We start from the raw sequence: 27,066 nt of genomic DNA, 5'->3' as shown, positions 1-27,066 counted from the left end.
TACATTGAGACAGCGGAAACAGTTCTTTGACTGCTTGCCAACCACAATGTCTGAACCACACAGAAATGTCCTAGACAATTGCTGTTCACTGAAGTGGTGACAGACTAGTTGTCGGAAGCTGGCTCTTTATATAGTGGACCAAAAAGAGGTACACTGTGTAAAGAGTCCAATCAAACCCCAGAGGAATTACAGAGTCACAAATGACACCCCAAATGTTCTCTTTTGTCGTGGTGTGAGCGAGCAGTTAGGCATATTAGGGGGTAGTGCTAAGCATGTATTGCACACACAAAGGCAATAAGCGAGAGACACACTCAAAGAAATCCAATACCAATTTATAAAAACAGCACATACTTTTATATACATTTTTATACCAAGATCATCGGAATCAGGTGAGTACTTTTCGAATTATGAATTTTTACAGGAGTTCAGGAGTTGACAGTGCAATTTTTGGAGTGGCACTGTTATCCTATGAAGAAAAACATACTGCATACGCGTACTTAGCAGCGACTTCCAGGACCCATCTTCTGGAGTTAAGGTAAGTATGGGGCAAGGTTTAAGGCAGCACGAACAGGTCACTTCGGGAGGCACTGGAGTGTCTGGATGCAGAAGTGTTTTTCAGCATCGGGTTCCCTAATGTTATCCTGTGGGAAAAGAAATATATACTGCATTCGGGCACTTAACAATGACCTACAGGATTGTTCTTCTGATCTCGAGGTGATTATGGGGCAAGGTCCAAGGCCACACCAACAGTTCAACTAGGGTAGGGCTCTGGGGGATCCGGGTGCAGAGGTGTGTTACGGCTGGCTTTGGGTGTCCCATTCACTTTAATGGAGATCGGTCTGGTCAGAAAGAGGCTGCAAGCGGGGACTGGGTGGCCAGTTCGAGGGAACCCAAAGGGTCGCTCACCCCTTGAGATTCTCAGGCACATAGGGACACCATTGGCCCACTTCTCCTTCGGCTGTGGGGCTCTGGCGCAGTGGTGTCTTTCGGCTCAGGTTCTGGTGCAGGGGGATATGTGCGGATTGAGAGGTCCTGCAGAAAGAGGATGTAAGCGTCTTTGGGAAGTACAGAGTGGGTGAACTCAAGGTGGGCTTCTTCTCTGGAGGGCCTGGGAGCCACGTTGACATTGTTGGCCCACTTCAGCTTGGGCTAGGCAGCTCGGGTGCAGTGATGATGTCGGGATTTTGGTGGTCTCGGTCCTCACAGTTCTTTCTTGGGTTGTCTTCAGATGCAGGGAAGCAGCTCCTCTGTTCTAAGGAAGTTCTTCTCTGTGATTTACTAAGCACTGGCAGTTCTTCCTATTTCTTGGATGTTGCAGTGGCAGGACAGGTCAGTAGCTCCTCAAGGGTCAGGTGCAGTTGGCAGGGTTGGTGCCAAGTCAGTCCGGTTCTCAGGTAGGCAGGCTTCTTTGTCAATTATTTCTTTTGTGTCCAGCGAAGATCTGAAGTCCTGGTATCACGGGGCCCCATAAATACTCAATTTAGGGGCCGTTAAGGGGAGTGAAGGGTAGTAGCCAATTGGCTACTTAGCCTTGGGGTCACTACACCCCCTAGATGACCACTTCCTTTGGGAGTAAGCATCACCCTGTCCCAGAATTCCTAATTTCACATAACACAAGATGATGAAATTCCTGAGGCTGTGTTAATTTCAAGCTGGTCACCCTAGGGGTGTGCCCAGCCTGGAAATGAATGTGAAAGGATGTGTGCCATGTTGAGTTTTCAGTTTTAGGGAGCACCTTGTCATGCAGCCTGAAATGGCTGCTGGCATGAGGTTGGTGCGGGGTCCCTTACAATGGCCCGACTTGTGCTGCAGCTCTTAGGGGCCCTCTTCAGTACCCATGCCCAAGGTACCAGGGGTACCATTTACTAGGGACTTACAGAGGTGCTAAAGTGATCAAGTGTCTTGTTTTGGGGAAGGAACACTCGCCAAAAGTGGTGGGTACTTCAACCAGAACCTAGCTTCCTACATATTCCCAATAGCACCTGCTACCTCCCCCCCCGCCCCCCCACCCCAGCCGAGCCAAGAGGCCAGGAGACTCAGCCACAATCTGGGAGAGTTTCCCTAGCCTGTCAGACGAGGAACAGCAAGGAAACAGGCTGGATGGTTGCAGGGACTACTGTGCCTTACCTCCTCCCGTCCAGGTAATTTCCATTGGAAAGCTAACCTACCTCAACAGTGTGAGGACCCCATTTAAAATGCTTTTGTCTTTTAGTTTTCTCACCCATTCTCTTTTCTTTGGGATGAGAGATGTCCACCTCTGCTAACCCTATTTTAGCCAGGGTAGCCCCCAGCTTACCCAAAGAGGTCACCCACAGCTTGAGTAACCCCACTATGACCAACAGGGGCAGGGGTTCTAGCTTGCTATTTAGCATGGGTAAAGACCATCATGCCAAGGACAGTGCAGCAATAAAGATTAACACCAAGCAGAGGCCACTGCCAGAGGTCAGAACCTAGAACCATATCTGTAGCTCTTCACTGACAGGTGAAGGAGCTAATCTACAGGACTTCTGGGGTTCGGTGGGCCTGTCTGCTGTTTTAGAGGGAGGGGTTACTACATTCTGTAGCAAACACTCTTCTTCCACTCTCTCTTCTGTTAGGTAAGGAGCCACCATCTCATGCTCAACAGTTGCCTGACTAGTCAGGACTTACTGGGGGTCAGGCTGGGCTTCACCAGCACCAACCAGGGAGTGCTTCCTTACTAGAGCAGAGTCGCCTTGGTTCACTGGAACTTTGGCTAAAATTGCCCACCTTTCCTACAGTTTTTTCTTTTCCTTTTCTTCTGGGGCGTACTTGCACTAACTGCAGGAGCAACACCTTCAGCATCCTTGGGAGAGGACTGGCACTGGACCAGTTCCTCTTTTGGGCATTGACCAACCTCTGGGAGATCATGTCCAAGGAGACAATCTGTTTAACGTTTTAGAATGCTTGGGAGACCCTTCAGAATTTGCTGGGTGATATCTGGGCTTTCCTGCCTAGCCATCACTGCCTTCTGCTGCCTTATCTACCATTAGAGAATGAAGTGCCACCTTCCTTGCTCTAGTATGTGCTGTACTAGAACCCCACGCCCCCCAAAGTGGTATTTAGGGACTCCTGAAAGGAGACAAGTTACTGTTTCCCTTGTCTCCTTCCGCACATGTCCCATGTCTAGGCTCCACATTACGGATCCCCACATTATGTCCCCTATCCAGACACTACTTCCCATCTTTGTCACTATTTTTGCACATATGAAGAACTTATCCATAAGCAAGAATCTATTTTATCTGCTGATATAAACAGTCTAATTCCCTTAATCTAGTGAAAAAACCTCCCCTACCTTGCCACTAATTCCCCTAGTATAAAACTACTTCAGGAGACTAATAGAATCAGATATATTGAGAAGAGACTGGTTGGGAAAAGGGTTCTTTGTCTGTAATCCTTCCTCCACTCCACCTGGCACCTTGCTCTTCAAGATGGGTCAGGTAACCATCTTATTACGACAAATGCACAGTGCTTGGACCTCTGGGTTCTCCATGTATTTAGTACACTAGTCACTCAGGGCAAAATGCTAGTAATGGGTTCAGTTTACACTACGAATGGCAGCAAAGTGAAATTTCTGAAGAAGTCCTAGGACTCTAACTGAATCTGACAAGACTAAGAAAGTGCTGTAGGGCACTGAAATATAACTGCAGATTATGTTGTATGTGACCTTGTCACTCAGGCCTGACTCTGCTGGATGCAGGAGCAGGGGATTCATGAAAGATCTGATGGTGGTCCATGCACTAGTTAACACTTGAAGACTTCAGCACACAAGTGAGAGAAGCTACTCTTTCCTCTCCTGTTAACCCCTTTGCTGCCAGGCCATTTCCCCCTCTGGTACCAGGCCTTTTTTTGGCTATCTGGGGCAGTTCGCGCTTAGGCCCTCACAACTTTTTGTCCACATAAGATACCCACACCAAATTTGCGTCCTTTTTCCCCAACATCCTAGGGATTCTACAGGCACCCAGAGTTTGTGGGTTCCCCTGAAGGAGACCAAGAAATTAGCCAAAATATATCGAGAATTTAGTTTTTTTTTTTTTTTTTTAAATTAGAAAAAAGTGCTGCAGAAGAAGGCTTGTGGTTTTTCCCCTGAAAATGGCATCAACAAAGGATTTGCGGTGCTAAAATCACCATCTTCCCTGCTTTCAGGAACAGGCAGACTTGAATCAGAAAACCACATTTTTCAACACAATTTTGGCATTTTACTGGGACATACCCCATTTTTACTATTTTTTGTGCTTTCAGCCTCTTTCCAGTTAGTGACAGAAATGGCTGTGAAACCAATGCTGGATCCCGGAAAGTAAAACATTTCTACAGAAACTAACAGCTGAAATAAAAAAATATTGAAATTGAGGTGAAAAAAACTGCCATTTTACTCCACGTTTTACTCTGTCACTTTTTCCTGCGATGTCAGATTTTTGAAAGTAATATATCGTTACGTCTGCTGGACTCTTCTGGTTGTAGGGATATTTAGTGCTTGTAGGTTCATCAAGAACTCTAGGTACCCAGAGCCAATAAAGGAGCTGCACCTTGCAGGGGGTTTTCATTTTATACTGGGTATACAGCAATTCATTTGCTGAAATATAAAGAGTGAAAAATAGGTATCAAGAAAACCTTTGTATTTCCAAAATGGGCACAAGATAAGGTGTTGAGAAGCAGTGGTTATTTGCACATTTTCCGAGGTGCCCATACTATCATGTGAATTACAGGGCATTTCTCAAATAGACATCTTTTTTACACACCATCTTACAATTGGAAGGTAAAAATGTAGAGAAAGACAAGGGCCAATAACACTCGTTTTGCGATTCTGTTTTCCCCCAAGTTTCCTGATAAGAATGGTACCTCACTTGCGTGGGTAGGGCTAATGCCTGCAACAGGAAACCCAACATGGACACATCACATTTTTATATTGAAAACTGACGTGTTTTTTGGAAAGTAAAAAGCTGTGGATGTTGATCTTTAGCTCAGCCGGCACCTAGGAAAACCTACCAAGCCTGTGCATTTTTTAAAACTAGACATCTAGGGAAATCCAAGATGGGGTGTGACCTGTGAGGCTCACACCAGGTTCTGTTACCCAGAATCCTTTGCAAGCCTCAAAATTTGGCCAAAAAACACTTTTTCCTTACATTTCGGCGACAGAAAGTTCTGGAATCTGAGAGGAGCCACAAATTTCCTTCCACCCAGTGTTCCCCTAAGTCTCCTGATAAAAAATGGTACCTCACTTGTGTGGGTGGACCTAGTGCCCGCGACAGGAAATGCCCCAAAACACAACGTAGACACATCACATTTCCCCAAAGAAAAAAGAGCTGTTTTTTGCAAAGTGCCTAGCTGTGGATTTTGGCCTGTAGCTCAGCCGGCACCTAGGGAAACCTACCAAACCTGTGCATTTTTTTCAACAAGACACCTAGGGGAATGCAGGGTGGGGTGACTTGTGGGGCACTCACCAGGTTCTGTTACCCAGAATCCTTTGTAAACCTCAGAATTTGGCCCAAAAAAACATTTTTACTCACATTTCAGTGACAGAAAGTTCTGGAATCTGAGAGGAGCCACAAATTTCCTTCCACCCACGAAAGGAAATGCCCCAAAACACTATGTTGACACATCAAAATTATCAAATACAATACTACCTGTTTTTGTGGCGGGGGAGCATCTGCGTTTTTGGTCCTGGGCTCAGCAGCCATATAGGGAAACCTACCAAATCCAAACATTTCTGGAAACTAGACACCTGAGGGAATCCAGGGAGGTGTGACTTGTGTGGATCCCCCCAGTGTTTTCTTGCTCAGAATCCTCAGCAAACCTTAGATAAAAAACAAACCCATTTTTCTCCACATTTCTGTGTGGGACCACCGCACCAGGACATATTTCCTACCACCCAACGTTCCCCTCAGTCTCCCGGTAAAAAAAAATGATACCTCACTTGTGGAAAGTAAAAAGCTGTGGATGTTGATCTTTAGCTCGGCCGGCACCTAGGAAAACCTACCAAACCTGTGCATTTTTGAAAACTAGACATCTAGGGAAATCCAAGATGGGGTGTGACCTGTGAGGCTCTCACCAGGTTCTGTTACCCAGAATCCTTTGCAAGCCTCAAAATTTGGCCCAAAAACACTTTTTCCTCACATTTCGGCGACAGAAAGTTCTGGAATCTGAGAGGAGCCACAAATTTCCTTCCACCCAGTGTTCCCCCAAGTCTCCTGATAAAAAATGGTACCTCACTTGTTTGGGTGGACCTAGTGCCCGCGACAGGAAATGCCCCAAAACACAACGTGGACACATCATATTTCCCCAAAGAAAAAAGAGCTGTTTTTTGCAAAGTGCCTAGCTGTGGATTTTGGCCTGTAGCTCAGCCGGCACCTAAGGAAACCTACCAAACCTGTGCATTTATTTCAACAAGACACCTAGGGGAATCCAGGGTGGGGTGACTTGTGGGGCACTCACCAGGTTCTGTTACCCAGAATCCTTTGTAAACCTCAGAATTTGGCCCAAAAAAAACTTTTTACTCACATTTCAGTGACAGAAAGTTCTGGAATCTGAGAGGAGCCACAAATTTCCTTCCACCCACGAAAGGAAATGCCCCAAAACACTATGTTGACACATCAAAATTATCAAATACAATACTACCTGTTTTTGTGGCGGGGGAGCATCTGCGTTTTTGGTCCTGGGCTCAGCAGCCATATAGGGAAACCTACCAAATCCAAACATTTCTGGAAACTAGACACCTGAGGGAATCCAGGGAGGTGTGACTTGTGTGGATCCCCCCAGTGTTTTCTTGCCCAGAATCCTCAGCAAACCTTAGATAAAAAACAAACCCATTTTTCTCCACATTTCTGTGTGGGACCACCGCACCGGGACATATTTCCTACCACCCAACGTTCCCCTCAGTCTCCCGGTAAAAAAAAAAATGATACCTCACTTGTGTAGGTGGGCCAAGTGCCTGTGACAGGGAAGAGCCAAAAACATGTCGAAATTGAGGGGGAACCAAAGCGGGTCCAAAAAGGCAGTTTGAAAAAAAAAAATTTAGGCTGACAAGTGAGGCAGAATTTTTATCGGTATAGATGCGACAATGCAGCGTGGTAGAAAATTTGTGGATTCCTGCAGATTCCAGAAAGTTCCACCACAAAAATGTGGCAAAACACTGTGATTTCCAGCAAAGTTGGAGGTTTGCAGGGCATTGTGGGTAAGAAAATGGTGCAGGGTGCATGTGAAGCACACCACTCTGGACTCACCCAGATGTTTATTTTTCAGATGTGTCTAGGTCTTGTGGATTTTTTTATATGGCAGCGTTCCAAAGTCCAAAAAGTGCAGCCCTCATCATTCTAAGTGGGACGATTTTGAGAGTTAGACAAGCTCTCATGGCCCAAATGTAAACCCAGAATCCACAGTTATCAAATGTCCTCTTGCTTGCCGTGGGATAAGATGTTTTAGTGTGCAGGGAGAGTTTAAAGACTGCTACCCCCTTCAGTTGGGGAGGAGGCATAACCATGCCCATACTGGTTGGTAGCCACCAACCCACTTTTTTTATTTTTTATTCCCTGCCATCTAGTAGGCTTTCGGAAGGGCTTAAATACAGGGAATCATGAATTACATTTTTTGTACGAACCCCTAATAAGAGGTTTGTAACATTTAATGAGCCGGTCGATTTTCGTCAGTGACACCATACTAAGAAGCTGAACTCTGAAGCAGGAGATCTGTGAAAACCCAAATTTCTTTAGAATCCTGCAAGATATAACTCTTTGATCTTATAGAACACCAACAGCTGTGGAGAGAACTGACAAATATGATTTCAATGCCCTCTACACATGCAAAGCTGAATAATCACTGTCTCATATAAAATGGAGACATTATGGATACAGAGAGAAGGCAAGAAAGCCTAAAGCGGCACAAGTGACTGAGAACAAAATGTTGTCCGCATCACTGATCATTCAAGATCCTCAGGTCAAGTTGCTCACTAACTCTCCGGTTACCACTAAAGAACTGGCCTCCTTTTGTGGCCTGAAACACACAAAAAGTGTTGGGAGGAATGCTGGCAATTTGTTTAACCACTGGCAATCGCTTGGGGTAGCATACCAACCCATTGTTATTTTGCTCACCATATCACCTCAGTTTGGACCCAGCCATACACAAATCAGTCTTGACCCTTCCCCTCGTGAGAACAGTCTAGACAACTGCCAGGCCAGGTCCTCCCTGAACTGCGACACAAGCAACTCAGGACCAGTTTCACCCTAGTTATGGGCTCAACAGCTGGGTACAGCTTGGTTCCATTGACACAGGGAGCATGGGACGACCCACGTCTGGGCATACTCATGTCATTTAGGGCAGTACATGAAACACACAAAAGGTGATGGAAGGAATGATTACAATTTGTCCTTTTGTAGCTGCCTATATGACGTGGCTCACCCCCCAAACTCAAGGATGAAGAGATATTTACTAAGAGCACAGAAATGGCAAAGTTGTATTAGGATGTTTGTAATTTCATGTGTTGGAAATTTGCCTTTTCTGCATGGTCATCCCAGATTTTTTACCTTTTTCTGGGCCCTAGTTTTGATGGACTTAGAACTATGTGCATTATTACCCCTGCTAACCAGGAGTAACGTGCCTATGCTGTACCTTTAAACATCGTTGAATTGGCTTACCTCTGACTGATAATTAACTTGCCTACAAGTCCCTGGTATATGATGTAGAAAAGGTATTCAGTCAATAGGGAAGTAAGATGAAGCTACAATAAAAGGTGCAAACCAAGTTAAACTGGTAAGGAACGTTTTCCGTTTGCGTCATACGTTTTGTAGGCACATGCCACGCATAGATTGAAAACAGTACCATCCACCCTGAAGGCTGTGGGTGTCGGGAGTAGTAGTGGTGGTAGTAAATAATGATCCTAACAGCTTGTGTTATGCATGAATATCAAAACAATAATGGTTTGTGAAGGTGTGTGCTGATGACCATGTAACAGCTCTGCATATGTCTGCTAAAGGAAACATTTCCCAAAATATACAGTGACCCTCTGTTGTATGTGGAAAGTGTCTTGAGGCCTTCCTCCTACACATGTTTACTGCATGTATACCACATTTGCATACTTCTCAGAACCAAATGTACAATCTGTGACTTCAAAATGTGGGGGTTAAAGCATCCCTGACTCTGAAATAGGTTGTGTAAAGGACACAAACAACAGTTTTGTCTTTCAAACGTTCTTGGTTTTGTCAATGTAATACATGAAGCCTATTTTTACATATAAAGAGTGTAGTGCCCTTTCTATTTCTATTTGATCCTACAGGTTTGGCAATTTGTCTGTCTTCATTAAGTAAAAAGCTCAGGTGGGTATCCAGACCAGCCTTATCATAATGTACTTGAATATGTGCTTCCTCACCAGATAGTGTCTATAGTATAGTTCACTGATCTGACTCTGTAAAACAATTACCATCAAAAACATCTCTTTTCAGGTTAGTGCCTGCAAAGTGTAGAAATGTAAAAGCCCCACTAATCACGTGAGGTCATTATTTAAGACCCAAAATCTTGCTTGGATAGCTCTTGGTGGGATCACTCCAAGTCCTCCATTCCACCTCCTACAGGTTCATGTCATACAGCAAAAGAGAGCCTGTGAATTAACTATCAAGTTCCTAACTCGCTCATTGCCACCTTTATCCCGGTGGCCAATTCATTATCAGGATCCATGATAACATCCCTTTTCGAGACATGTGGACTACCATGAAGTCTGATGTGATGTTAAATAGTGTACTGTCTGCACAACAAAGTTTCAATGATGAAGTCATTCTGCTCTTTCTCAACTGCCATGGTCACTCCAGGTAAAGAGGCAGACTTTCTATAACAAAGCAGTAGGCAGACATTTGTCAGGGAAAGAAGTGTTAAAAGTTGCTGTTCTAATGGTTACTCCTCATGAGAGTCCTCTGTGTATGATTCCTAAGCATTGTTCCTGCAGAGTCTTCTATTGTGTATGATTATACTCATCTGAGACTATGGGGGGTCATTGCGAACCTGGCGGTCCCATGACCGCCAGGTTCGAGGTGGCGGTCAGACCGTTGACAATGTGGCAGTCCGAGCGCCACATTACGACTGAGGCAGTTGCGCCATGGTCGGACCACCAGCACCGCCAGGATTAGTCGTTGTGGTGGTCCTAATCTGCCAGGGCAGCGCTGCCCTGGGGATTACAGCTTTGTTCTCCACCAGCGATTTCATGGTGGTTCCACCGCTATGAAAAGGCTGGTGGAGAACGGATGCAGAGGGCCCCTGTCCAACACTGTTACAATGTTTGCTGTCTGCAAAGCAGACAGTGAACACTGTGAAGGTGCTCGTGCACCCTGCACACTACAGCATTGCCGCTGGCTCTATTACAAGCCAGAGACAATGCTGTAGGCGGTTTCCCACTGGATCAGCGGGCGAAACTGAGGTTTCCGTCCATTGACTCAGCGGGAAACTCGTAATGGGTCTGGCAGGGAGGCTGCCACAATGGCGGCAACCTACCCATCGGGATTTCAGGGGACAGGCTTTATCGTCCGCCAAAATCATATTCAGGCCCTATATGTTTGTATTAATGCTGGTGGCCAGCAGAGCATTTCCTATGGATTCCAATACTATCAGTTCAAGGAAACAAATGTCTGTCATCAAACATATTTCTTTGTTACTATATTCATTATTGCACTCTGGCCACACAAATACGTACTACAAATATTGGGCTTGATATAGATACTATTAAAACAGTAGATCTGAACTTACTGATTTTGTTGCAAACAGACCACTTGGTCCAAGGAGTGTGATCGAGCCATCTAAAAAGCAACATTTTGAAAGTTAGAGGATGCATGACTTGGTGTTCCACTTCCACAATCACCAGTTGATAGAGATTTTACAATCAGTCTATTCATTTTACTTTAAACTTACTAACAGATCATTCAATGCAATTCGTGCTATTGCAGATAAAGATATACAAATTACTGCCTACTGTGGCAAAAAGGTGAACTAAGGACCCGTCTGAAATAATGGTGATGAGCAGAATCCTGAAAGCCTTTCAACGGCTTAAAAAAAAAAACGATTAGACAAATTTTAAAGCATGATACACAAGTTACTTCACAAGTGAAAAGGGCAACTGGATGCATCCGTGAGAATCACTTAAGATATTTAGTTTCTAATGGAAGCAGCCCCAATTAACATTCAACTTTTAAATTTCGTCTTGTCCTTTAAAATAAAACAAATCAAAAATAAAAATATGAAAACTACTGAGATTCTTATTTTATGCTAACAAGCATTTGTGTAGTGCTGCCATGACATTTGACATGTCATTTGTAGGAAATACAATACAATAAACCAAACCATGGAAGAGAGTGATACTCTCCGAATAGGTTATGGGGCATAAACGTTCATGGTAAATCACAAGTCAATAACGAAGCTTTTAAAAGAGGAAACAGAAAAACATAACAGTCTGAATTCCCAGCGGTGTGCGATTCCTAATCTATCACCACTGTGCAGTTGGTGGTGTTTAAGCAATAAAGACTGCTGAGTTAAAAGTGGCTAAAACCACCAATCGTGGCTAATAGTAACATCACTGCTTTTGACAAGATTACCTTCACATTATTTTGTCAATTAGAAGGAAAGAGGGTAGGGGAAGAAGGTATACCAGTATAGTGAATGAGCATTCTAGGAAAGCACCTACTGCCTTGAGCGGTTACTAGGGCAATTTCGAGTGGCTAAAGAGAATACTATTTGCCACAACTAGTAAAATGATTATCCAAGAAGTCTAAGCATAGTTCCCAGTCAAGGTGAGGCTGTGCAGCATATAAGATGGTCTGATGTTTTTGACTAAGGATGTTGTTGCTCTGAATTTGGTCAGTATTTACTGCACGTAGGAATATTACTGAAAAAGGCCAGCTTAAAGAAAGGAATATATGGCAAGGTCATGGGTAAATTGGAAGAACCTTGATTAGATTTGCAGATGCCTCAGTGGGTTATTCGCAGGAGGGGAGGGAACTAGGGGTAAAGAGCATAATTTCACTATCATTTAGAACCTAGAGGTTTCGGGCCGAGCAGGAAGAGCGAAAAGGTCTAGGAAGGAAAGAATAGCTATATAATGGGGGTTTGGCTGCAATGGAAGATGTGAAATAATGTATCTCATTCTTTGCATGCTTGTGCAGTTGGAGGAGTGTGACCATTCACTAGCAGATAACACAGAGACAGCCAGAAATGCAACCCAAGTTAAGTGTATGATGGAGGGGTAGGAGCAAATTATTTGGATGCTGCCCTCAAAGAGACGGGAGGAGAACCAAAATAAGTCAATAGGGTCTTTGAAGAATGTTTCATTAGAGGGAGCAGAGTTTGGGGACAAGTCACCGATAGTGAGGTGGGGGGTAGGCATGAACATCAAGGACATAGACTAAGCCAAATCACAAGGTACGGGGGGAGTGACAGATCACTCTAGTGCTAGAAAGATACTCGAGCCCAATAGGTGACTGTGACCTGCAGGAAACATGTAAGTAGAATAACTGTGTCTTTTCACAAGTGAAAGTCATTTTTCATTCTGAAGCAAAATGTTGCTCAACTACTGTGTCTTAATGACAAATAATCTATATCAGTTTTTACTAACCATTTTCACAGTACCAATGTGACCTGCAACTTTGATTCATGCCTACGCAGCACACTCTAGCCAAAGCCGACATACCATTTTTGTTTTGAAAGTTTGTAGTAAAAGCCGTCATTTAATATATGTACAGCACAGACAAAATTAAACAAATTGTTTCCTATGAAATGTGCATCAATTTGGGATCTGCATATTTTTCTGATATAAATAGACGACTTCAACTAAGGCAAACATAAAAATCTGAAGTAACTTACAGTCTCAAAAAGTTGCTGATGCTGGAAGTGTTTCTGCCTCAGGTCTAGGACTTCCTTCCACAGAGCCTCATTATCCCTGCAAATGAAAGGTAGTAGGCTGTTAATCATACGCATACTCCTCGAAAGGACAACAATATAGTATACAACACAGCTGAGTGAATTAGTCATGAGATGAATATTTTTAAGGAGAGAACCACTTGGTGCTTTTATTTTCCTACTCTATCAAGACACCACAACAAAGACATTGAGGCTTGAAGGATGGCAAGATCGAACGAGAAATAAAACATGCAGAAGACATTGGGGCAGACCTATAATTTGGTGGACAACTTACTCCGTCATTAAGGTGATGAATACTCCGTCCGCCATATAACAAGTACAACACATCTTATGGCACTTGTAATACAGCAGATGGGATATTTGTCAAGTTTATGATGGAGTAACCCAGTCCTCCGAACTCTAAATCAGGCCCATGGTCTATGTTAACCATGGAAGTTCTTGGAGAACAACAACTGCATATTTTACTCACCTCTTTAAAGATTCCACTGTGGAGTCGACAACATCCTGTCTCCCCTGAACTTGTTGGATGAGTGATAAGATTTTGTGTACATCCTCTGGTCCATTTGTGCGATCTTCCATCCGAGGTAATGGAACCTACAGAAGAAGGCAGAAATCGGTCATGGTCAACAAATAGCTACTATAACAGTCACAAATTATTCTTTAGTTCAAATCAGCAAACAGTTCTCATTCCTTTGACTCACAAATTCCAGGAGCTACGCTGATCTGTAATTTTCAGTAATAAAGAAGAAAGGATCCCTCTGGTCTATCTTTCCAATTCCTCTGTTTCGATACTGCTATCTTAAAGGAGTCACTCCAGAATCCTGGACTCGGAGTATTATTGTACCACTGCACAAAAAGGGTCCATGTAATCTCCTGAATAATTATAGGCAGAACACCTCACTATCTTCCGGTGGGAAGATATCTGCTAAAAGTATCCTTGAGCATTTGCAATATTGAGAGACAGAAAAAAAGTTAATTGCTAGGGAACAAGCTGGTTTCACAATAATGCTACAGTTTGAATAACATAGATGTGTTACAATTAATTTTGGAAAAAAATGTTATTATCCATGATCAATATGCTTCTTTTATAGATTTCTCCACAACATTCAATCGTGAAGACAGATGCTCTAGAAATAATTGTTCAGTTTAGGCAAATCAGAGAAACCTCTCATCCAGCATGTATACCAACAATGGTCTTAAACAGGACTGTCTGTTGGCTCCCATACTATTTCATATATATATCTATATATATATATATATATATATATATATATATATATATATATATATAGATATATATATGAAATAGTATGGGAGATATAAATATCTTGCCTCAGCTATATCAGAATATAGGGGTGATGCACCTTTAATAGTGGACCATAAAATAGCCTGCTTATGATATGCAGATATCATAATTCTCGAGTTTACTCCACAGGGACCTAAAAAATGTTTGCTCTGTCTTGACCAGTTTGTGAGGTCTCAATTTCTGAAAAGTAACACCATATAAAGTAATGATCTGATTTTCAAAAGAAAAAGATATAGGAAGGAAATTAAGTTTAAGTGGGAATTAGGTAATGAAACCTTGGAATTTGTGACTAGTCATCCACATTTAGGGACATTTTTTCTCCAGTAAATTAGATGAAAAAGATCATATTCAACGTCTTTCAAGTAACGTTATCTACCAATCCAATGGGCTCAGATCATTTTATATTTCCTTAGGAAGCAGGTATTTTGTACACTTGATAATGGTGTACGACTCAAAGGCTTCACCAACTCTTTTGTGTGATACAGATATAGTTGTGTTGGAAAAAATGAGTCCTTATGGATGTAATTGAGGGTCAAATTCTTTGTAGGCGGTGTAACCTGATCACTCTTGCAGCTACCCATAACCTTAGGCTGGAACTTGGTTTGGTTACCACTTTAGTGCAGGTGCTAGCTGCAGTACTTCGTTGGTGTCACTATTTACTTATGACTGAAATGAATAATCTAAGGATTCCAATGTTCCTAGAATATTTCAATAAGAACAGAGAAAATACTGTCTGTTTTAGACATTTTTCTTGCGCATCGAGGACGCTTCAGATTCAACAGATTGTTTTAAAAGTTCTATGTTGTAATCAAAAAGCTTGTTGAAAAAGCTGGCAATTAACATAAGTGCTTGGCATGATGTTGACATTGTTTAAAGAAGGAAAGGTATAGACCTGTTGGTGCAGTACACACTTGGAACAGACGACAACCATTCTTAACTTGGAATTTAGATCACAGAATTAGTTGCTTGTTCCTCTTATTAAGAATGAATATTTCAACACTGAAATATATCTATTAGTACCTGGCAAAATTTACCAGCTGAAGAAAGAATTTGTGGTCTATGCAATAATGGCATTAAAGATTCGAATCACGTAATCTTTTATATGCCCTGCATTACACGTTCCTCTTTTCCTCGCGATGATTTTTAAAGCCACTTTCTATAAAATCTAATGCTCACACTATTGATGAAGCTCGACAGGTGCTATATTTGCTGTGAATAAAGTGCATAGTTCTAAAATGTTTAAATGCTTTAAACGTTTTATAAAACTGTACTGAAGAGAATTTATTGTTTTGTCCATGTTCTGTGGACCCTTTTAGGAGATCCAAAACTTTTAATAAAAACCTTTTGAAAAACCCTTAATGTTTCTTAAAAATAAGCATCTCCTAACTTTTACTAAACAGCACTGCTTTGTATAGAGTTTCAAGATCATAGCATGAACAAATACAGTAGATGGCTAACGTAGTACACACAAATGGATGAAATGGTGATTTCATACACTTAGGGGACACGGGGTTTAAAGACTTGGGCTCAAATGCATATAAATGTAAATAATATCAAAGATAAACTGAGTATCAGCTTGTGAGTGGATACCAATAGTTTGCTTTACTCCAGATGGGGAGAACGGGAATGGGTGTCTTTAAGGTCATAAATTTGAGTTTGGTGGGAATTCTTCAATTCTTTGAGGGGCAGTGGCACTCTTGGTATAATGAGCGAGTATTGATGTCGAGGGGGGCAAGAGTGCAAAAGCTTCAAACAATGTTGTTTTGAATGGAATTCAAAGAGGGGCTTGGAGCCAGGTGCCTGCAAAGCACAGCATGCCGTTTGGGGTATTGTTGGCTTTATATAGCGTCTCAAACTCATGAGTAGGCCACTAAGCATCAGATTCACAGTGCAGGTCAGGAGGGCTGGTTGATACGATACTGGGTGAGGAACAGCAAATATGGGAGGTGTGGGTTGAAATGCATGAGATTCAGAAGTGCACTTCCAACATGGTGCATCAGATTTACTCCACATAAGCATGAGCTGTTGCACAGCTCCATACATTTTAGGAGTGGTGTGTACCCGGAAGTTGAGATGGTCACAGAGTACAATGCATGGGACAGGTGAAGCCCACTGCAGAGTGTGCTACATGGGATACATCATGAAGCAAAAAGGCATAATCCCTGGAGGCACTGTTTAACACCCAGGCTTAGCACTATGTACGGTGTCCACGCAGATGTGAACAGAGGCACTGCTACTCAACGAGTGAAAAGGATCTATGCACTGTACAGGTCTTCGAGAACAGCAGATGAACATTACCTGGAAGCACAGGTAAGCAGTCAGAATATGCCACATTATAGTAAACGGAATAGGCCCTACTCCCTGGTCATTGGCTGCTTTAAATACAAAGTTGAGAAACTTGATCAGCGCCCTAATTCAAACCAAGCTCAGTCCGCCTTGTGGCACTGGTTGGACAGACAGGACAGAGTGAGGAAGGCTGAGTAAGCAATACTGATGACTTAGTCCAGAAAGGTGAACTTTGTAAGACAGAAAAGACCACTCCTGCAGCAGTTAAGTTTGTAAAGGACAATGAAGTGAGGAAATTGGAAGAAATGGTCCTAGGGAAGTTCAGTGAGATTAAATCACTCCTAATGGAATGGCACAGCTTCCCACTCCTCAATCCCAGATACTTACCTTTATTAGGGCCCCTACACCATTGAATTCTTGCGCTCCTCAGGGAAACAAAGGCATGTCTGTCCAAGAACCAAAGACAAAGTAATTTCTGGCTTCTGTTGTCCATTTCAGTGTTATTTACCAGCACCTTTTTTTATTTTAACTTTAGAGCCTTTTTATGGTGGGTTGCTCACATGCATCTCCCTCACTAAATTTTTTTTAAATGATTATTTCTTAAATAGAGGTGTCCCTGGGCCCTTAGGCAGCAAACTGCTGGTAGTTTTAAATTCTAGAAGGAATGAAGGTGCTGAATTCAGCATTGACTGAAAAAAAGAGAAAAAAACTGATTCTGCCATCCATGCTTAATTTGGTAATGAAGTGCTTCAGCTCTGCTAGTAGGAACATTTTATTCCAAAATGACCCCAACACTGTTATGGTAGAGATTGTTAAATATGATGTACGTTCCTCTGATGGGTGAGAGGAGGCAAAAACCACCAGCAAGGTTTAAATTACCTCTTTTCCGTTCTTATTGTTGACAGAGTACTCTATGGACTTACACACGGTCAGCACCACACGTAAAACAATACTCCTACTTTAGGGAGGAGCCACACGATTTTGTTTAAAAAACAGAAAAGACTTCCAGCTTTCTCCAATGCAAGTTAAGATTGAGGTCTCTTATTTTTATCAAAAATCTCCCTCTTAGATGTTTTTAAAGGTTGGCAATTATCTGCTTCTTCTGTAACGGCCTGGACAAATAACAACCAAAGGCTGGACCTAAGACCCCAAACAGTCTTTAGTGGATCTGACATCCTTGCAGTTAGATTTACAGAAATGTACAATGTTAGCTTCCTTTACCGAAGGAAAAATTATCAAGGGAACATTTTCCTTGTCACACGACACAATAAAAGGGTGGAATTAAAGGCTTACTATCTACACTAAGAATTTCACCTCCATGTGAAAACTGTTGAGTTAGAGATGCACACTTTAAAAAACTTACTACAAAACTAAGACTCAAAGGAGCACCCAGTTCGCTAGGGAAATGATTGTGCCTCAATAACTGAAAATGTCATCAAAATAATGAACTGTGCCTAGAATGCATAACTACCCAAGAATACTTGAGAGTATTTATATTTACACTGTCCAGCACCTGTTCAGCATCTCATGCAATCAGCCCACGGTAGCGTGGATGCTAGAATGAATATGCACTGCTGTGTTTTTTTATTAACCAAGATGCCTACGCTCTCGTACTAACAGCCTTCCTAACAAACAAGACTCTATTGATCTAAGACGAGAGTACACAATCAGAGCATATGAACATGGGGATGGTATACAATGAGGTTAGGTTTAATGAGTTAAGGAGTAATTTCTCTCTCAATGTATGCGAGTTAATCCCATGCGTGTACTCAATGATTTCCATTATGAACCTTACTTTAAGTAGCTGTATTTTTATGCCTTTAAAAAGATTAGAAATACAGTACTTTATGGCAAACTTGGTTACTTTATACTTAACAGGACAAAAAGGTATTTATCTAGCTAAAAAAAAAAAATCCTACCTCTTTTTTAACAAAATGTTGCTGAGTATGCGGAAGCACGCATCCTTCCGGTATGGGGAGCTGGTCCACCCCCTCGATGGAAGGTTGCCAAAAATCATTGGGTGCCTCTTTTTTAACCTGAAACAAAGGAGCGGTGGGGACATTCATAAAATTAAAAAAATAAGTTTCATGTAATCTAATTTTTTGTATTTGTTCCCTCTTTTCTTATTTCAGCTCTTCTCTTCCTTCCCCATTTTTGCCTGGTTCTCTCTCATAATATTTGTTGTTTTTTTTTGCGTGTTTTCTGTCCCTTCAGCAGTAACAAGCTCTAGCTCTCTTTTTGTCCCTTTCCGACCAAGGTCGTAGCCAGTTATTAGTGCATGTTTTCTTTGAACTACTACTACTATAAATCCGTAATCCACGATATGTAATTCCCCACATAGGTCAAGGTCTTTCCTTAAAACATAACTTCTAACCTTCCTTGCATTAGTACTGCTTCTCTTTTAATACTAGTAATGCAACGTCTTTGCCGATTTCCCATCACCTTCATTTTTCTAAAGACTTTACACCAAACGTTCCCCTCTCAAATTATTGCCAAAACTCTTTCCATCCTTCCCTTCCTCTTGCCCCATTAGTGTGCTTTTTTTCCTCTTCAGAAAAGAGGGATACTTTCCTTAGCGCATATTTCATAATGAACTGGGTGCTGAGCGGGGGTGGCCATATCACGATGGAGTGAGGAGCAGGAACTTGAGCTCCTGCCGATAACCCCCATCCATGCTAATCCTGCAGTAACAGAGAGGCCTGGTGGCCCACTGTGGGCATGTTGTCGTCCCTTGATCCCCTCTTGCTGTCACTGGGCCCGCAAGAGGGTGGGGTGAGTTTTGGGGAGGGGGAGGCATTACTCCGGGTGCAAAGGTAGGGGGGCTGAGATTGCTCCAATCAGGCTCAGCAACATTAAAGGTGGCGGCGGCGGCGGCATGCTGCACGTGGGATCTGGGCAGCATCTGCGCTGGACAAAGGCTCCCCCCCTGTGCCGGAATACAGTCACAGAGGGGCCGACTGCTGAAAGCAGAGACCAGGGATGTACTGATGTTGCCCGGGAGCTGAGAGACCTCCGCACAGCCCTACGAGATTTATTTTTGAAATGCATTTAAAAAAAAAAAAAAAAAAAAGCTTTACTGAAAAGCCATCACAGACATGGTGGTCTGATGACCCCAGCAGGCCACCAACCCTGTGAGTGTGCCCATTCCCGAATGGGTTGCAAATTGCGACCTGTCTCATCAATATTCATGAGGCAAGTCCCTTGAGACCCATTAGGGAATCGCAAAACAGTGTGGGCAACACTGTTGTACATTTTGTTTGTGACTCACAATTTGCGATTCGCAAACTGATCGCAAATTGCGAGACGCAAAATAAAAGGTGTACATCTGGCCCTTTATTAGCAGAGGTCTCAACAGCTGAAGAGGCACTGCGCTGGACTAAGGTGTAAAGATCGGGCCACCCAGAGAAACAAACTGAGCTCCTGGAAGCAAAAGAAAGAGTAGCTGAACAGGTATAGAGCCTTCGGTGCTTTGACTAAAAAAACTATATGACTAAGGCGCGTGCATAGAGGGACCACACTGGCACACTGTTAGCGTGGCTGGCGAATCCGGCAAGAGGGGATTCGTGAGCCTAGAAAGCAGACATTAACAGGGAATTTCGGGACTATTATTCTGCACTGTATACTTGCTCGGCTACAGACCTAGAAGAATTCTTAGCACCCTTAGCCTTTCCAACACGGACACCAGAAGAGACAGAAGCACTGGGAGGGTACATAACACTGCTGGAGATCAGAGAAGCAATTAAAGCAATGGCTAGGGGTAAAACACCAGACACCGATGGCCTCTCAGTAGAATTTTATGCTACCCATGTGGATGACCTGGCTCCTAAATTACTGGAGCTTTATAACACAACCAAACATACATACATGGTGCCAGCCTCCACCCGAGAGGCCTTGGTGGTTCCTTTCTTAAAACCTTGGAAGCCGCACAGAATAAGCGGGTGTATCGCCCTTTATCGATATTGAACACCGATTATTAGATACTCAGTAGGATTCTTGCCACTTATCTCATATGCACACCCTTATCTATCTAGTTCAAGCAGGCTTCATCCCTGTACACAATAGAGTTAATAATATAGGAAGATTGCTCGCTATATTGGAGGGGGATGCCCATGACTGCACAGAAGTAGCAGCGTTTACCATAGATATTAAGGCGGCGTTCAGTAGTCTTGAGCAGTCATTTCTCTACGCAGCCATGGGTCAGTTTCAGATGGAAGCGGAATTTATTGCCTGGACTAGACTTTTATATATGGCCCTCATGGACATGGTGTGAGCAGGGGGATATGTGTCAGAGCTTTATCAGGTGGGAAGGGGAGCCAGGAACGTCAGAGGGTCAATTAGCAAAAATCACAGGTGTTTACCACACTCCCAGGCTGCCATCACCCGCTCACTATATGAGGGCTGCAATGGAAACCTAACCGCTTCCAGTAGATAGGTGTAAAAATGTATCATGACCCTGCTGACTTCTTGGAAGGGAATATAGGGGAGGCAACAAGAGACCTTAAGAGGAGCATAGAGTTCTACAGCATGCTCCCTTTATGGGTAGCGGACAGAGTTGACCTATTAAAGATGGTGGCTCTTCAATGCCAGCTCTCTTTATGGAGTGTTTGTGTGGATCCCCTAAATTCTATTTAGAGAGTTGGATTCCCTTATGGTGTTGTTCCTCTGGGGCTCAGGGCCGCAGGCAAGTAGCCCTGATGACTCTAAAAAGACCGACCTACACTGGGGGGCTTGTTGTACCAGACTTAGAAAATTATTACTTAGCAGCACAGATACAATGGCAGATACAATGGCTACAGTGGGTAGCAGGCAGACTGAGGACTGGACGTGCACTGTGCCCCAGTGTTCCAGTAGCACACACACTCATTTCCATCATACTGCGACTAAATCACCGAGATGAGCGGAGCTCAACAGAGTTTTCAGTTCTGAGGCGCTGTTGTTTGCAGAAAACTTGTACGAATATCCTGTACTCGCCAGACATACCTATGCGATATCTGGATCTGCTGCCTCGTGGGGGGAGGAGAATGAAGAGGACTGGAGATGTGTGTAGAGGCAGGAGCGACTATAATGGTTGAACTCCATAGGGATGAAGCTTTCCTCCCATTTGACGAATTTGGACATGACTATGGCCTTCATAGAAGCCAATTTCTGCTACATGGCGCAGTGGCCTTTGCAATACAGAAACAACAGAGGATGGGACACACTGAGCCACCACACTACAAAACCTGTCAATATGTTTTCACCCCCTCTGGGGCGTTTAAGGCTGTAAGATGCTTGTGTGCATCGATTGGAGAGGTTGTACTTGTGCCCTTGAATGGTTTTCGATCCAAGTGGGAAGGGGACCTCGGAAACCCTACACCTGATGAGAACTGGGCTGCTATATTAGAAAGGGTACCCAAAGTATCAAGGAACGACCGCCTTAAGTTAACCAACTTTTATGTAACTCACAGATCATACCTTACACCAGACGAACTAACAATTACTTTCATATAACAAGTACCAAATGCCCAAGATGTGGAAGAGGGGGCCAAACTGCTGCCCATGCTTTGGTCCTGCCTGCAGCTCAAATTATATGGGGAGGACATTACAGACACCCTCACTGACATCATCAACAGGAAGGTACCATGCACCCCACAACAATGCCTGCTAAATTGGCTCCCACACACAGCAAAAATTAAAACTACGAGCAGGTTCCAAGATTTAGCTTTCCTGCTTGCGAAGCCGGAAATAACGCGCAATTGGAAGACTTGGCACGGCCCTAGAATAGGGATGGGGAGAAAATAGCCTGTGAGATGGGCAGGATACAAAGGGGCGGTCCTGATGCAAGAATCTAAAAGTGGTCGTGGAGCTATGGAAATGGCTAACACGTGGGACGCATTAATGGAAAGTTTAACACACCCAGATAACTCCCCGCCGGGGCGCTGCAGTGAGCCCCAAGATATTGCATATTCATCTCAAATCAGGAGTAACTACTCTATGATGCTTCGTATTGCATCTGCTGCTTTTAGATTGATACCTCCTGCAAGTGTAGAAGTCTTACTGTGGACCGCCTTCCAATCAGACAGCATCAGACCACTCCTGCTCAGGATTATAAGGATGCAAGGAAGGAGGGAGGCACAAGAGAGAGGGGCGGGAGGAAAGTTTAGCTGGGTTTGGGTTTTTGTAATGGAAGCTGCGACAGCACTGGAGACTGAATATCTGATTACTTTGTAAGTAGTTGCTTGTTTGTTTCCTGCAAAAAATCAATAAATCTGTTTTAAAAAGGTGCTGATTTCTTCATTGTCATTTTCCAGGAATACAGGGTAAGAATCCGCAGGCTGCTGCAGGGAGAGTACACAGTCTTAAAAGGCAATTCTCTCCCCATTCACACAACACAATACAACATTAAATGTCTTTTTTCTTCTTGTTTGACATCTGCCACTCTAGAGGAACAGCTAATATTTGCTAATTTGATTATCATGCTATCTATTTGAGCAAAATGTGGCTCACTGAGATTTCACCAGATGTAGGTGTAAGAGGGGATTGCCTGGTGGAGAAAAGGACCAATTTTGTTTTATTTTTCAGACGCTGACATATACGTTTACTAATTCTTTGGCGCAGGACTGAGACAAAGAACTGAGAAGGGTGTTGTTATTATTAGTAATAATATAACCGCGTGGAAGGGACAGGTAAGGAGAGGAGAGAACATGAGTAAGTACACCTGGAAATGAACTTGTGCAGTGTCCAGGTCTAAGGGAATAAGTGCAATCTACATCATAAAAACCCTTTCACCATCCACCCAGCAAGCTTTTTTCTGCCCCCACACTCTCTGTGGTTCTTGGAACTTGAGGGAGAAGCAGATGATGCATGAAAAGTAGTTTCTAAAATCTTTATATTGAGTTAAAAAGATGCAAAGTGTTCTGCCTCTTTGTCACAAGAAATTAAACAAAAGCAACCATTCCACAACTGTCCTTGAAATCTGCAGTGCTCCGAAAAGTGAAGCACAGCTAAGCTCAGAAATGACCCACCGGAAAATACAGGCTACATGAACAAGAAAGACGATAAAGCTTAGCATGACTGGAAACGTAGATCTATTTACCTGGAAACTGCACTACGTTACTACCCATTCTTCCTCAGAACAAATTAGCATTGCTGTCGTTGTACAGAGGTCAAGAAAGGAGAACATGCAAACTCTGTGCTTCTTTCAAATTATATTCTGCGGAGTTAGCACCACACATTTTGTGATAACCTGCGTTGCTTCCTCCAAATTATATTCTGCGGAGTTAGCACCACACATTTTGTGATAACCTGCGTTGCTTCCTCCAAATTATATTCTGCGGAGTTAGCACCACACATTTTGTGATAACCTGCGTTGCTTCCTCCAAATTATATTCTGCAGAGTTAGTCCACACATTTTGTGATAAACTACGTTGAGCAGACACTAATTAGCTAATGTTGGCCATATACAAATCCTTACATACTTTCAATTATACTTAGTTCTGTTCAAATTATGTGTGTTTTTAATTAAAACAAAAAGATATGTGAAATTCCACACCTGGATCCTGGGAACTATACTGTGCCAATTGTGATATTATGCTCAATGATGTCTGTAAAACGATATGCTCTTCTTGAGCTAAATGCCAACAGGACTAACCTTTGAGGGTTACTAATCATTATTAAGCAAATGGATGCACCCTTTACCTTCCTCTTAATTCTGGCCAGTAGCTCTTCCTTGCCCTGTTTAAAAAAAGGATGGTGGTATCTGCCAGTTCCAATGCGATCCTGCTTGAATGTGCCAGTTTCATCTTGCATGACTTTCCGGAATCCATCTAAAAATCAAGAAAAGCATACAAGGTCAACTTTTATAACAACTAAAATGAATATCATGTTGCATCACCCACCTCCTCTCTGATCACCCGTTCTTGAACAGATGCTACACGCTAAAATAGAGCTCTCTACAACACTCCCCTTCGGATTGTGCCTATGGCTGCTAATATATTTTGGTCTGTAGAGAATACAAGTAAATGCACCGAATGAACTTACAAAACCAGGGAAATTCACCAGTTATAGTGAGAGTTACCTCAAGCAACTAGAAAATCGTTCCCTAAGGTAACGGACCCCTTTTTTGTGGGTTTTATTATAGCCCATGGAGATGGTGATTCCCAGGGCTTTTTGGGGGGGGCAGGTGAGGTGTTAAAAATGTTACTGCGGATTTGCGACCCCATCGCAATTCCACTGTAAAAAGTTTTTAAAAATGCTTTTTAGCCCTGAGAGGGTCCATTTGGGAACCCAGCACCAGAGTTAAGGGGGTCACAGTGTTTGAACCCTGGCCTCTTTTGTACTTTTTATTCTTTTTTTTCAGGGACTCGGCGTCTGCCGAGTCCCAAGACGGCTGACAACACTTCAACGGCTTCCTTGTTAAAGTGTTGACTGCCAAATCAGATCTCAGCACGAGATCGTGAGGGGTCGCAAATCCTTTGCGTTCCTATATATACAATTTTGGATTATCTTTAATTTCTCTAAAACTACTGAACAGATTTACACCAAAACAATAAAAGGTAACTTTCAGGAATAGGACCTACCTTTCTGCCAAATTTGATGTAATTCCGTCAAGTAGTTTCGACACTATCGCTGTTCAAAATCCCTATGGAAAAATGAATGGGGAAAACGTGTTTTGGGACCCACTCCCCCTTTCTTCTCACCCCTCCTAGATGGATCACCCCAAAACTTTCCAGGCAGAAGCAGAGGTGACTGGCAAATTGCTTTGGAAAGCTTCATGAAGATTTGTCAAGCAGCGCCAAAGATATATGGAAGTTAAAACAAAAAACAAAAACAAACAAACCACTTTTTACATAGACAATAGGTATATATATATATATATATATATATATATATATATATATATATATATATATATATATATATATATATATCACAGGATATATCACAGGATATAGGACCCCCCCTCAACTCAATACAGAGACCTTGTGAGCAACCAAGCTTATATACTTATGAAAGTAGTTTTTGGGCAGCATGTGGTCTTTGAGGACAAATGGCTGAAATATTCTAGGACATCTGTCATTAATGTGATGTCAAAGTGAAGGGCATTTGCTCGTTTGCATTAAAGTTGCACAAGTTCTTCCTAGATTGTCCCAGATATTCCAAAATTCTAAGAGCTATTGTAGAGGATTGAAACCAAAGATCGAAAGGGAAAACATACTATTGTAACACTATTTCTTTAGGACCAAACTTCGGTAACACTTGGCCTGAGGATTCTTTCTTTGAAGCTTTGTTTGTTCAGAATTTCCATATGAACGACAGCTTCCCTGACCCTTTGAGAATCACCTCAACAGTGTGAGTACAAGGGAGAGCAGAATTCAAGATCTTAGTTCATGCAGATAGCAAGTAGACATCCTCTTCTTGTCACTTGAAAGTCCAACAGTATTCTGATTAAGGTGAAGGGAGCCCCATGGTATAGAAGTCATCCAGCATTATTTGGTGAGGTCTCTGAATCAATTCTCACTACACCGTGCCCTTCGCACTTTTGCAGCTAATCAAGTCTCCTAATCCTTGGCTAAAACAACCACAGGAAGCACATATCTATGAGTTTTCAAGATGACAGGAGACTGGTTTCACTGACGAAGCTCTTCTCGCTAGCGCAAAGACTGGTCTATTTAAATTATGTACCTCCCTCGGCCCGCAGTGGAAGTCCTACTCCAAGATGGAGCAGCACCAGCTTGGATGCAAACAGGAGCGCTTCTAAAGCAGACCCACACTATAACACTGCTTCCACAAAAACAAACCCCCACAGAGGTTTCTGTCTGTGTTTTTTGTGGCCATTTAGTATCAACTTCTCTGCCACCCCTGGCACCACTGTTTTCCTGTTAAGAACCCGACGTACGACAGCTGCCCCAAATGGCCATTAGATTCCAAGAAGATGGAAGCTAGAGAAGGGTTGTTAAAGATACTTCAGGTCAACCTCACACTAGGGAAATCACAGTTTGCAGGAAGGAAAGGCCTGTCTTTCCTATTTTATGATGCTCCCTTTGTGCAGGCAGAATAGTTCAACTCTTTAAGAAATAATTTTGGTGACATTCATACAAAACTCTAAGTTCACTAATGAATCAGATTTCTACTACAGAATAAAAGGATGTCCAATTATTGTTGCAGCTGGTCCACAGGCCTAGACAGGTATCCAAGTATTTTAAGTATAAAGCTGACCTTTGGAAATGCAAGAGTCCTTGTACATATGGAATAAGTAGCACTTTTAAATTCTATCACTGCAGAAACATGGTAGGTTACATACTTTGCATGTCTCACTTCTACACATTAAGCACCAAGGCCTTGTGTGCTCCATATAACTATTTTACAGGTAACTTAATGCTGGAAGTAGGATAAACATGTCAAAATAGACTAAATGTGTCTGAATCTGGCTGCTGCGGATATTGGGTCTACAGGCACTTCAGGGGTTGCAATGAGACACGTAATGCTTTGTTTTTTAAGTTGTGTATGGTGGAAATCTACCCTCAGCCACATATGTGTGTAACGTTTACATCAAATGTGCAGTTACTGCACAACTTTACCATTGTCTTACT

At 42.8% G+C, this 27,066-nt stretch overlaps 1 protein-coding gene across 2 annotated transcripts in view; it reads right to left on the bottom strand.

Annotated features, from left to right (window-relative positions):
- Window positions 1–27,066, bottom strand: part of LOC138296348 (heat shock factor protein 2-like) — a 198,325-nt gene that overhangs the window by 130,312 nt on the left and 40,947 nt on the right. The window contains exons 3-7 of one of the 2 annotated variants that reach the window (XM_069235398.1): window positions 24,173–24,300; window positions 18,415–18,531; window positions 13,373–13,497; window positions 12,847–12,922; window positions 10,741–10,790 (exon numbers count right to left, since the gene is read on the bottom strand). In XM_069235398.1, the coding sequence (XP_069091499.1) occupies window positions 10,741–10,790; window positions 12,847–12,922; window positions 13,373–13,497; window positions 18,415–18,531; window positions 24,173–24,300 (496 nt within the window). The remainder of the gene's footprint in view (window positions 1–10,740; window positions 10,791–12,846; window positions 12,923–13,372; window positions 13,498–18,414; window positions 18,532–24,172; window positions 24,301–27,066) is intronic. The other variant, XM_069235399.1, reaches the window with a different exon arrangement.

Source organism: Pleurodeles waltl, chromosome 5 (genome assembly GCF_031143425.1).
Source record: "Pleurodeles waltl isolate 20211129_DDA chromosome 5, aPleWal1.hap1.20221129, whole genome shotgun sequence".
NCBI classification, from domain to species: domain Eukaryota; kingdom Metazoa; phylum Chordata; class Amphibia; order Caudata; family Salamandridae; genus Pleurodeles; species Pleurodeles waltl.
The sequence above is the reverse complement of the archived record's forward strand: the minus strand, read 5'-3'. Positions and strand labels throughout refer to the sequence as shown.